Source organism: Fibroporia radiculosa (assembly GCF_000313525.1).
Source record: "Fibroporia radiculosa TFFH 294 genomic supercontigs, scaffold2761, whole genome shotgun sequence".
NCBI classification, from domain to species: domain Eukaryota; kingdom Fungi; phylum Basidiomycota; class Agaricomycetes; order Polyporales; family Fibroporiaceae; genus Fibroporia; species Fibroporia radiculosa.
This window is the reverse complement of record NW_012133363.1, coordinates 69,508-81,356: the sequence shown is the minus strand read 5'-3', so window position 1 is coordinate 81,356 and position 11,849 is coordinate 69,508. Positions and strand designations below refer to the sequence as shown.

The following is an 11,849-nucleotide window of genomic DNA, read 5'->3' as shown; positions in this document are numbered from 1 at the left end:
CATCGTTCATGCAGCCAGACACGAGACGAAGCCGATCCTTGAGAAGGACTAGGAGACTTCGGCGAGGGGGGGGGGGACGAAGAAGAGACCGGCTGTGGCCCTGTGGGTACCGCAGAGTCTACAAAACAGGATCTCTGTAAAATGCAGCTGAAGCATGAAGGTAAATACAACTCAAATCTGTAAACAACAGCAGGCACCGGGTGCCAATTGCTATTTAAGTCATTCGTTCCCACAACGAAAAAATGAACATTTCTACATCCGTCAATGAGTGACGTCCAATTCAAGCTACCTTTCTCAATATCAACGAGGCACAAACACCACAATGGGGCAACCACAACCAAGAGCGCAACGAGATCAACGTTCACTCATGAAAACCCAGCTCGGTTCCAGAAGAGGCTCAGCATTTAGTTCGAATTGGCCTAATCAAACTCGCATAACTAACATACCTCGCCTACTTCTGAACCTTCCTACAAACGTCGGGTCATTCTCTGAATTGGTTTACCATAGATCACATGGATGCATTGCGAGCGAGATGTTGTGAGAGAACATGACTACAGTAAACCATAGAGATATCGACCGCATACAAGTAAAGATGCCCCACAGCCGGCACTTTAAGCGGTAGTCCTGAATTACAACGATGAGACGAATCAAAGACGAAATATTGTCAAAAGGACGTACTTCTTGTGTGATGCCTTGACGGCCGCAACCTTCTCCTTCTTCTCGGCCACGCGCTTTTGGAGGAGAGCACTAAGACAAACAATTGAGACTTTGAATCGGTGCAGAGCGCCAGATCGGTACTCACTCGTACTCCGTCTTCTGCTCCTTCTGGCGTTCGATCCGGCGGCGCTTGAGGGAGCGGAGGTGGCGGCGACGTTGCAGACGGAGGGGAGTGACCAGCCGTTGAATTTTGGGACTAGTGCAAACAGTCTATCAGAGTGGGTCAGGGTCAGAGCGATTCTCAAACTTACGCTTTGGTGTAAGGCTTCGCGTCCTCCTTCTTGGCGCTCTTCACTTCTCTCCTCACGACGTACTTCCTGACATCATCCTCCTTCGACAGGTTGAAGAATTTCCTGATCTTGGTCGCACGCTTGGGACCAAGGCGCTTGGGGAGCACATTGTCGGTCAGGCCGGGAATATCGTTCTCACCCTGCTTGACAATGACCAGGGAGAGGACAGCGATATCGGGACCAACGATACAACCGCGGACAGACTTGCGCTTGCGCTCACCCGTACGGCGGGGACGGTAGCATGAGTGGCCGTCCGCGAGAAGCAGACGAACACGGTAAGGGACGAGGACACCCTGCTTCATGGGGAAACCCTGCTTGTCATTGCCGCCAGTGATGCGGAAGACGTAGCCCTTCCACTCATCACCGAGCGAATCTCCAGAAACCTCCTGTGAGATCTTCTTGTCGTAGAAGATACGGCTGCATGACGAGTGAGGACAAGCTATGGGGCTCACATAGAACACGTACTATTTCCTCTCATCATCGAAGTCGATAGTTTTCTGCTCCCCGGTTGCGGGGTCTACATGCCGAGACTGTGAGCATCTCCAGTGACTACCTACCGTGCCTGTCACCACTTACAAGCGATGTTGAGCTTCATGCTGTATGCAATGAATCAAGGTGAGCAAGCGGAAGCTTTAAATTTGGAGCACGGTGCGCACCTTCAGTCGTAAGGGCCTCGTTCTGCGTCGGCGGAAACGACGGCAGTGGTCTTGCGCGCGGTGTCGATTGTAGTTTCACCCCCAGGCAAACAAGGCCAATACGGGGTGGCGCGGTGGCAACAAGGTTTGCAACTGTATAGTTGCGGCAAGCCACCGCATCTTCCGGCACGTGGGCACATCCTCGAGCACCGACAGAACGAGCCCAGCGGCATCGACAACGACCAAGCCTCAAGACTCCCCCTCCCGCAAAATCTGTGAGTCGCTGTGCTGCCCTTCTTACGCATGGATGCTTAAAAACTCGCCACAGATTCACAATGGGTCGTATGCACGCTCCCGGAAAGGGCATTTGTATGTCTCTCCAGAATGATAAAGACCAAGACATCGCAGACTGAGGTTCTGATCTGACCAGCGTCCTCTGCCCTCCCTTACCGCCGCGCTCCCCCTTCTTGGCTGAAGACCACCAACGAAGATGTCATCGAGCACATCACTAAGCTCGCGCGTAAGGGTCTCACTCCCTCACAAATCGGTGTGACCCTTCGGGACTCGCACGGTATCCCCCAAGTGCGCTTCGTCACCGGAAACAAGATCCTTCGTATCCTCAAGTCCAACGGTGCGCATGACCACGAGATCGAAATGATGTACTGGCTTATAGCGTCGGCGGCAGGTCTGGCACCACAGATCCCCGAGGACCTCTGGCATCTCGTGAAAAAGGCGGTCGCAGTGCGCAAGCACCTCGAGACGAACCGCAAGGACAAGGACTCAAAGTTCCGCCTCATCTTGATCGAGTCGCGTATCCACCGTCTCGCGCGATACTACAAGACGAAGCAACAGATCCCGCCAACGTTCAAATACGATTCGGCAACCGCGTCTACACTCATTGCGTGAGCGTGTGGTGTTGTGTATGGATACGGGGTGGGGAGGACGAGTCGGTGCTATGTATGGTATATTGCCCTTTACATGACGCTATCGCAATGCAAAATTAGGCTATGCATTTCTCAGTGTCATCGAGAGCTCTTTCTCAGGTGGTAAGTAGGTCATACTCCCGTTATGTGTTCAAAACTTCGAATCGGCATCACTGCCAATTTCAGCTAGCCAACGTTTTCATCCACGTTATATATAACAGTTTATTATGATAACAATCCGCTGTGAGCGCTCTATGTCTACATTGCTTCTGGACATTGCTTCTATCTGCCTCGTTTAACAAATTGAGCTGGGACTGATTAAGCCCGGCCGAGAGACAACGCCTGCTTGACACTCATCTTCCCGTCCACAACGCTTCTGACGACCGTTAAGGCTCGACTGAAGTCTTCAAAGAGGATGTGCGGAATGCCTTCGCGAGTACAGTACGCCGCCAGATCGTTCTCACCGTCACCTTTCTGCTTCACAAATAACACATCGGCGTGGCGCGCTGCAGACATGTCTGATACCCCATCGCCAAAGAAGAAGATTGTGGGTGGGTGCTCGAGCGCGCGATACGGCAGGATTGCTTGACTCTTGTCATGGCCAAAACCACTGTACCAAAGATGAATCGAAATGCGCATTTCACAGGTATGTCGTGATGCATACCTTGACGGATGGCGATACTGGATGTCCCACTTGCCATCGGGGTGAATAATCACGCCGTTGGAGACAATTTCGATCTTCTTGGCATCCTCCTCACCGATGAGGTTCGATAGAACGGCGCGGATCAAGGGAGCCATGCCACTGTGGATAGGTGGTGTTCGAATGAGTTCTCCGTAACTCAGAAGTAGGTGACGTGATGTACACTGACCTGGAAATGATGACGACCGGGATATCTGTACCGTAGCAGTACTGGTAGAACTCTTTGAACCCAGGGTCGAGCTTGATATCTAGAAATCCATTCGTCAGCTTGAGACCGAAGAAATGAAGCACGATGGATGTTGATACTGACTTTTCTTAAGCTCCTCCTTACATTCCTCAAAGGTGTGTCCATTGGCGACCACGCTCTCGAGCATCTCGCGAAACGAGTCTCTGATCAACAGTTTGAGCACTTTGACTAAAAGGCCCGGAAAGAAAAAGTCATACCGGAACGTCACTTCACCAGTGAGGGTGGCTATATTGAGCTCTCGCCGCTTCTCCCTTCCGAATCCGAGTTCATCCGTCATATCTGCAAATTCGCACTATGAATTTCCAACGCTCATGCAATCTACATAGATCCGATGGGACTCAAAACTCATTGACAAACTCACAGTCATTGGAATCGCGCGTCGTTATAGTTCCATCCCTATCAAAAGCAAATAAAATAAAATCAACACCAACCAAGGATCCGACGATGAGCAGACACTTGTAGTGCCCATCGTACTGATGAGGGAGAAGCTGCCCGGAGGCATGATTGAAGACGAACCAACCAACCAGTCGGAGAGGACAACGAACGGCTTATCCGCGTGCATCGGAGGATATGGCAGAGTGCTTTCTGGCGCGGCTTCGGTGGCCATTTCTGCAGTTGGAAAAGACAGAAGGGTGCAGGAACGAAAGAAAGACTGGCGCCCTTGTCTCTTTGGGGCTCGCGAAGGGATCACTCGGCCGAGTCGGCCCGATCTCCGTCTTGTCCTTACGTAAGTTGCAAGCACTCCAGTTCAGGCGACATAAGTAATCCCTGCATCGTTCTGCCGCTGACGACTTTGCGGCTAATCGCGCCAGAGTTTCTAGGAAATTTGTTTCTGTAGGTAAAGGGAAATATAAACAGTGAAGCTGACGCTTAGCATTTCCAGACCGTCGGGATCATGCCCAATTCGGTTGCACTCCCGGCACAATGTGCGACTGCAGTCCGATTGTCACCTCCTGCCGCCAAGCCTTTCTCGGAAGTGATGACAGGAAAATGATGAATGTTTACAAGTAAACGAGGCGTACTCTGCATGAGATGAGTCCCCAATTGCATCTTCCCACGTAGTACGCAATTGAACTGCTGCCGTGTCGGAATTGCTTTTCGACCCTTGTGTCCGGACAGCCAATGTTTGGGGATTCACGGTGCCAGTTGGAAGACTAGATGTGCTACGGCAACGTGCCTTTGCTTGAATGGTCACTAGCGCCCCTCGCAGGGAACTCTCGTGAGAGTGAGAGCGCCAGACTGCCAATTTAAATGGACCCCGGATCACTAGTATTCTACAATACGGCCCCAGAATGTCTCTCGTCAAAGTACCTTTCCTCCTCGCAAATGTGACGAGTGCATATATTGCCTCTACACCTCCCAACCCCTCTGTCCCAGCCGATCAGCGGCCCAAGAACATCACTCCATCTGAGCGAGTGTTCTCAGCAATTGTCAAGGTTTATAGCCCATTTTTCAAGGTAGTCCCTTTACTTTAGCTCTGAAACCTCTGCTGTAACGACTATGCCAGTATGTCAGGTGTGCAGGAAGCGTCTTCGAGCTCGTCGTAATCCTCGCGCGACAGTGGCCCTCTCATCTCCTGTCGCGACAGATTTTGGACGCTCTTATCCACGGACCGAGCACCCTTGCCAACCAAATCATCGTCAGTCCAGCATTCCTCGTGGGCTGCGGTCTCGTTACGTCGAGCGTGCTCATCCGTATATTGTGCTATCGCACCCTCGGACGACTCTTTACCTTCGAAGTCGCTGTCAAGAATGACCACAAGCTTATCACGCATGGTCCGTACTCGTACGTCCGGCACCCTGGTTACCTGGCGAGCATCGCAGGCTGGATAGGAACGGGTATAACGTGCCTGAGCCAGGGGTCATGGTTAACGGAGTGCGGCATCCTGGAGACACCAGCAGGACGCGTTGCAGTATGGTTGTATGGATCGCTCTTTGTGTATGGTGCGGTGACCTTCGTGATGCGTGCACCCTTGGAGGATGCTTTGTTGAAGGATCGATTCAAAACGCAGTGGGACGAATGGGCAAAGAGGGTACCATACAGACTGATCCCATACATTTACTGATCCTGTGGTTGACAGTATCTTATGTGGGTTCATCGTGTCGTCGGCTTTGGCACATCTCTCAGCAATCAAAAGGGCGTCTCGGAGGAGTTCACTGGAAGGCCTAGACTTGATCTTGCCAGCGTCAGCATGTGATATATGATTGGTTAGCTGGCGTGGAAGCAGGAAGAAGTTGAAAACCATTATCAGATGCTGCCGTACATGAAGATGGAGAACCTTCCATGTGCTTCTGCATGCCCCTACTTTGGTTGTGTCATGTTCCTTGGTCACGGTCTATTCTCGGGCAGAAGATACGGCGGAAGCCAGTATCCTATCGTGGTATACTGAAATCTCCCTCCACAGTCACCCTCCAGACGGTGAGTTTCCCTTTTGCGCACTTGGACAGCCATGTGGAAATTCACAGTGCCGGTTAGAAGACTAGGCATGGTATGGCAACATCATGCCTTCCCCTCTTGAATTTCCGCTAGCGCTTCGTACAGGAACTCTCGCGTGAGAGGAAGTGCCCGTTTGGTTGGATTGCAGATCACATGTGCTCTATCAAGCCTCCAAAGTTCGCTGAACCTTCTGGAAATCCTTTATATGGCAGAGACGTCAGCCCAGAGTCTTTGTATGTCCAGATGTCTCTCATCAAAGTGCCTTTCCTACTCGCAAATGTGATAAGCACATATATCGCCTCCACACCTCCCAACCCCTCAGTTCCAGCTAATCAGCGGCCCAAGAACGTCACTCCATCCGAGCGAACATTCTCGGCCGTTGTCAAGGTTTATACTCCGCTTTTCAAGGTAGTACGTCTATTTTGGCTCAAAAACTCCTGCTGTAACGACTGTGCCAGTATATCAGGTGTGCGGGAAGCGTCCTCGAGCTCGTTGTAGTCCTCGCGCAACAGCGGCCCTCTCATCCTCTGTCGCAGACGATCCTGGAAGCTTTTGTTCATGGACCGAGCATCCTCGCTAGCCAAATCACCATCAGTCCGACATTCCTCATAGGCTGTGGCCTCGTCACATCGGCTGTATTCATCCGCATGCTATGTTTTCGCGCCCTCGGACGGTTCTTTACCTTTGAAGTGTCCATCAAGGATGACCACAAACTTATCACACATGGACCCTACTCGTACGTCCGGCATCCCAGCTATTTGGCAAATCTCGTGGGTTGGATAGGAACGGGCATGGCGTGCCTAAGCCCGGGATCGTGGTTCAAGGAATGCGGCATCCTAGAGACAGCAGCAGGACGCGTCGCAGTATGTTTGTATGGAGCGTTCTTCCTGTATGGTGCGGTGAACTTTATGATGCGCGCGCCTCTGGAAGATGAGTTACTGAGGGCCCGATTCGGCGTGCAATGGGACGAATGGGCAAAGAGCGTACCATACAGACTGATCCCATACATTTACTGACCTTGTGGGCTGGCAGTATCTTAGTCAATGCGATCGTGTTGTCGACTTCTGCATATCTAGCTCCGAATGCAGCGCAATGCCATTGGTCGACGTGGGTTACCTCTCGGCGATGCGAAGGTGTACCTCTCAAAGTGCGCTGAAAGATCTAGGCTCGATTGCCGCTCTCAGTGCCGGTCTTGGCATGTGAGATGCGAACCGTGTTGGTACATACTCATTGACCTCAGCATTCAGTCGCGGATTTATCGAACACCCAATGTTAACTCAGCAGCCGGAGATCAAATTTGACGAATCGGATATTAAATTCGCAATGCACCCGGGCATAAAATCCGCGGTGCCGGTAGTCGCCACGACGCCAAGTGTTCCCAGCAGAACCGGAAGACAAACAGACCGATGCACGATAAAGGCTACAGTGAGCCGATGTCCCAGCTTAATCACTCCTAGCTGCCATCGTAACTTACGGAAACATGTTGATTTCCTGATACCAGGCGTGGCATGGAAGGTCTCTATTCCTCGTGACAGTTTTTTGTCCGGCGGTGGGCCGTCGTCGCAGACACGGTAAATTGGTATTACCCCTACTATCCCCGGACAGCGTGTAAGTGATATATATTAAGCAATCTTGCAATCCCTTTACCGCATACACTTTCGGTCTAACCTCTCGACTCTCTGCTGTCGTGCAACCCTCGTACAATGTCTCTTGCTAAAATCCCGTTCCTCCTTGCAAACACTGTAAGTGTCTATGCGACGCTCACACCTCCAAATCCCCAGGTCCCGAGCGGCCAGCGACCCAAGAACATTGCCATGTCCGAACGATTCTTCTCTGCGGCCGCCAGGACTGCTAGCCCGATCTACAAGGTGCCGTGTTTAGTAGTTAAATTATCACCATACGATGCTCATGATTGTTATAGTATATCATGTGCGCAGGGAGTCTCATCGAGTCGGCAGTGATACTCGCGAGGCGATGGCCCTCGCATCCTCTATCCCAGAGAATCCTGGGTCTATTCGTGAACGGTTCGACTACCCTTGCAAGCCGAATCACCCTCTCCAAAGCATTCTTCATTGGCACCGCGTTGGTGACCGCAAACGCACTCATCCGAGTCCTTTGCTACCGCGCTCTTGGGCGTCTCTTCACGTATGAGGTTGCGATTCGGGATGACCACAAGCTCGTCACGAGTGGTCCGTACGCGTATATCCGCCACCCAAGCTACACAACAGGCCTGATGTGCTGGGTGGGGATGGGAGTCGCTTCTATCAGTCAGGGCTCATGGCTGAAGGAGTGTGGAGTTCTGGCAACGCCGGCTGGACGTGCGGGGGTGGCGTTGTATGGGGCATTCTTCGCGTACTGCACGGTGCTCTTTGTCACACGTGCTCCGCGGGAAGACGTCTTGCTGAGAGACCAATTTGAGTCACAGTGGGACGAGTGGGCGCAGAGGGTACCGTATAGACTCATTCCCTACATCTATTGAACTGGCCCAGGAGCTGTTTTCTGGTACGAGCTGGCCGTAAAAGTTATGTAGGTGTCGAGTTTGTCCGAATTGATGGAGGACTAGCGTGCCCATGACTGACCGGAGACGTATCCTACTGTAACGTTAGACTGTGCGGTGTCGGTGTAGGGTCCATCTCACGAGACGAGTTCAATCTAGTTGTGTTCATTGATTACCTCCATAGTAGCGACTGGAACCTCCATATATGTATGCCTGCGACATAATCCGTGGGTGCTATACTATTCATGTCGGGCTGTAGCGGGCCCGATCGATAGCCTGGAAATACATTCCATAATCTAGTGCTACAGGTGGTGCACGGTAGGCCTCCTGCAGTTTCCGGCCAGGCTGTACCTACGGCAAGATGTATGAGAATGTTCTTACTCGGTTGGGTTAAGTGTTAAGACCACATGCAAGTGGCGGTATGGGCCGAATAATTGCATCCGACTCTGTTGAGATCTGAGATACCATATCAAACTAGGAGAATGAGGAATGGAATGTTACTCTGGGAATTTCATACCTGTTCACGGCCGTCACCTGGACACAAACGTTCACACATGTGCGTATATAAAATGTCTAACCACTCGTTCAGAAACACACTACCATGTCTCTCGTCAAACTTCCCTTCCTCCTTTTGAATGTAAGGAGTGTCTATGCCACACTCACACCGCCTACTCCCCAAGTTCCTGCAAATGAACGAGCGAAGACTACCATATCCGAGCGGGTCTTCTCCACCGTGTGCAGAGCTTGCACCCTGGTTCTGAAGGTATGACATTCTATTGGAGCACTACTAGTGACGTCTGGCATTCAAATCGTCGTCGCAGTCCCTCCTGTGCACAGGCAGCATTCTCGAGGTGGTGGTGATACTTGCGGCTCAATGGCCTTCGTTACAGCTGTCGGAGGTCATCCTGAGTTTACTCGTCAATGGCCCCAGGAGTCTTGTAGGCCGGATCGCGCTCTCCCGGGCGTTTCTCGTCGGGTGCGGCCTAGTGAACATAGGTGCATTCATTCGCATTCGATGTTACCGCGCTCTAGGCCGTCACTTCACGTACGAGATTGCGATCAAGGACGACCACCAGCTCGTCACGAGTGGCCCATATTCATATGTTCGACATCCGAGCTATACGAGCGGCCTTATATGCTGGGCGGGGATGGTCTTGGCCTGCGTTGGTCATGGTTCATGACTGAAAGAGTGCAATGTTTTGAAGGCGCCTGCTGGGCGTGCTGGAGTGTGGCTATGCGGATTAATCTATGCGTACATAGCGTATAACATCCTCGCACGCGGCCCACAGGAGGACGAGCTTCTAAGAAAGAAATTTGGAGCTCAATGGGACGAATGGGTGAAGAGGGTTCCGTACAGGTTGGTTCCATACGTCTATTAATTTGCTGTTGGACGGACTGCCATCTGCCATCATGATGGTGAATGTATTCAAACTAAAGATATTTTCGAGTATATCATACACCATAAACAAATGTATTACTTCTGTTCTTCCTTAGTTTGTCTTCGCTACTGGCCAATTGTCAAAGCCAAGATCGACACCTATTCAAGTGAACCATCAGAGGTAAAGGACGTTCAAGCACAACGAGCACTTACCCCACGGGGGCATGATCAATCTGCGTGAATGATGAAACAAGCAAGGACATCAGAGATGATAAGGTTCAAGATCACCGATCAACTGACCGCTTCTGCTTTCCGGACGCTGCCACGCCGTCGAGCTGCTCGATATCCTCTTTGGTCAATTTCGACCCAGCAGCTAGCGCACCCTTGTAGTTACTAATGATACGTGCGGGCGTGACGGACTTCGGGAGAATGACAATGTTCTTAGCCACTAAATAAGGTATCCGGTGCTGATCAGCAACACAAAAGACCTAGTAGTAATGAGCGTACTCAAGTATCCGAGCAACACGTCAGTTATTTGCAGGTCATACTTTCGGGCAATGGCGGAAGCTGTCTCGTCAGTCAGAATAGGGGAGTTGGTGGAGCCAATGGGAGAATAGGCCTGAGTTACAATGCCCTTGGAAGTGAGATATTCGACCAACTTGTGCTGGGGGTTATACAAGTGAATCTCGAGCTGCGATTAATATAAGTTTAGCAGAGATACCAGTAATACAAGAAAAAAAAACAGGGTTAATATACCTGATTCACATGAGGGACAACCTCGGCATAAGGAAGGATCTTCTCCTCAAGCCACTTTTCTGAGACGTTGGATATCCCAATGGCCCTGACTTTGCCTGATATGATACATGTCAACTTGGATTGGGTGTGGAGGAATTTAAGAAATCGACTTCGAACCCTTCTTGTACACAGCCTCCATTTGAACCCAAGTATCTTTGAGTTGCCAGTCTGGTAAAATTTCGCGGGTACCATCAGGACGAGTAGGGAAGACAGGATGGTTGCCGTTGGGATTCAAGTGGAACGGCCAGTGAATTAAATACACTGATATACGAGCGAATCAGAACAATTGCACAGCTTGGGACTAGTGCACTCACAATCCAAATAGTCGGTACCAAGTTTCGCGAGAGTTTCATCAAGTCCCTCTTCAACCCGGCTGTGCTTCGTGCACCACAGTTTACTAGTGATCTGCGAATTCTGAGGAAAGTGCATTTGAAGGGCTCATCAAGTGCACTCACGAAGATCTCAGATCGGGGCACGCCAGACCTGCGGATTCCTTCTCCGACCTCCGTCTCGTTCCCGTAGGCCCTGCACAGTGGAGTGATAGGCATTTTAAAATACTGCGATCACGAAATACCAACGCACGCAGCGCAATCAAGATGCCTGTAACCGCCCTCCCTCAGCGCAACCTCGACAGCAGCTGTGACTTCGTTTGGCTTGGACTGCCACGTTCCTATGAACAGACACGCTCGATATGAATTAGAAGTACACGCTAAGGGTGCAGTACGCACCGAGCCCAATGATTGGGATCTCTACGCCGTTGCTGAGCTTCACTGTGGGGCATGCCATCATTTAAAATGTCAACAGTCGGAAGAGCAAAGAGCTACAGTCTCTGCATCGGGATCGCCTTTATATGTCTCGGGCGGTCCGGCGTCCGAGTGACTCTCATATCATCGATTCCACGACAAGGAAGGCCGTCGGATGTCTGTACGCCATCGTCTGCGATAATGCTGTCACTTGGTCAGTTCTAAGCTTCGGCAAGAGTACGCACGCGTATCGAGTCGCTCACTGTGAACCGGCTGTCGACAAACACCAGACAAGTCCCCAAGGGATAGAATCTGAAGTAAGTCACCGCAAGTACCACAAGCCACACGTACGACTTTGAACATGCACTAAGACCGACTCAGACAAAGTCTTACCCGCGGGTCGGCGGGCCGGCCTGCTCCTCAGCCGGTCATCTGAACTCTGGACGAGTACCAGCACCTCTCTTCTACGCAGCACGCAGCACGAATAA

The 11,849-nt window shown here is 51.3% G+C and overlaps 7 protein-coding genes across 7 annotated transcripts; 4 read left to right on the top strand and 3 right to left on the bottom strand.

Moving 5' to 3' along the window:
* Nucleotides 1-611: 611 nt before the first annotated feature.
* Nucleotides 612-1,602, bottom strand: FIBRA_04253 (uncharacterized protein; the record flags this gene model as incomplete). Its single annotated transcript, XM_012326068.1, has 6 exons — nt 612-624; nt 679-747; nt 803-913; nt 969-1,424; nt 1,473-1,524; nt 1,584-1,602. The coding sequence occupies 6 exons, from the start codon at nt 1,600-1,602 to the stop codon at nt 612-614; spliced, it is 720 nt and encodes a 239-aa protein (XP_012181458.1).
* A 375-nt stretch (nt 1,603-1,977) lies between these two features.
* FIBRA_04252 (uncharacterized protein) lies at nt 1,978-2,548 on the top strand (the record flags this gene model as incomplete). The annotated part of the gene is made up of 2 exons (XM_012326067.1): nt 1,978-2,011; nt 2,073-2,548. The coding sequence occupies 2 exons, from the start codon at nt 1,978-1,980 to the stop codon at nt 2,546-2,548; spliced, it is 510 nt and encodes a 169-aa protein (XP_012181457.1).
* A 335-nt stretch (nt 2,549-2,883) lies between these two features.
* Nucleotides 2,884-4,119, bottom strand: FIBRA_04251 (uncharacterized protein; the record flags this gene model as incomplete). Its single annotated transcript, XM_012326066.1, has 7 exons — nt 2,884-3,175; nt 3,230-3,367; nt 3,435-3,513; nt 3,576-3,655; nt 3,710-3,791; nt 3,874-3,908; nt 3,944-4,119. The coding sequence occupies 7 exons, from the start codon at nt 4,117-4,119 to the stop codon at nt 2,884-2,886; spliced, it is 882 nt and encodes a 293-aa protein (XP_012181456.1).
* A 685-nt stretch (nt 4,120-4,804) lies between these two features.
* Nucleotides 4,805-6,964, top strand: FIBRA_04250 (uncharacterized protein; the record flags this gene model as incomplete). The annotated part of the gene is made up of 7 exons (XM_012326065.1): nt 4,805-4,948; nt 5,020-5,544; nt 5,593-5,697; nt 5,917-5,930; nt 5,988-6,000; nt 6,054-6,335; nt 6,407-6,964. The coding sequence occupies 7 exons, from the start codon at nt 4,805-4,807 to the stop codon at nt 6,962-6,964; spliced, it is 1,641 nt and encodes a 546-aa protein (XP_012181455.1).
* Nucleotides 6,965-7,651: 687 nt separating this feature from the next.
* Nucleotides 7,652-8,427, top strand: FIBRA_04249 (uncharacterized protein; the record flags this gene model as incomplete). The annotated part of the gene is made up of 2 exons (XM_012326064.1): nt 7,652-7,816; nt 7,870-8,427. The coding sequence occupies 2 exons, from the start codon at nt 7,652-7,654 to the stop codon at nt 8,425-8,427; spliced, it is 723 nt and encodes a 240-aa protein (XP_012181454.1).
* Nucleotides 8,428-9,046: 619 nt separating this feature from the next.
* On the top strand, nt 9,047-9,626 carry FIBRA_04248 (uncharacterized protein; the record flags this gene model as incomplete). The annotated part of the gene is made up of 2 exons (XM_012326063.1): nt 9,047-9,208; nt 9,267-9,626. 2 exons carry the CDS (start codon nt 9,047-9,049, stop codon nt 9,624-9,626), a joined length of 522 nt encoding a protein of 173 aa, XP_012181453.1.
* Nucleotides 9,627-9,935: 309 nt separating this feature from the next.
* Nucleotides 9,936-11,404, bottom strand: FIBRA_04247 (uncharacterized protein; the record flags this gene model as incomplete). Its single annotated transcript, XM_012326062.1, has 10 exons — nt 9,936-9,982; nt 10,037-10,056; nt 10,124-10,271; nt 10,331-10,514; nt 10,580-10,674; nt 10,736-10,879; nt 10,933-11,023; nt 11,074-11,143; nt 11,201-11,288; nt 11,347-11,404. 10 exons carry the CDS (start codon nt 11,402-11,404, stop codon nt 9,936-9,938), a joined length of 945 nt encoding a protein of 314 aa, XP_012181452.1.
* Between the last annotated feature and the right edge of the window lie 445 nt (nt 11,405-11,849).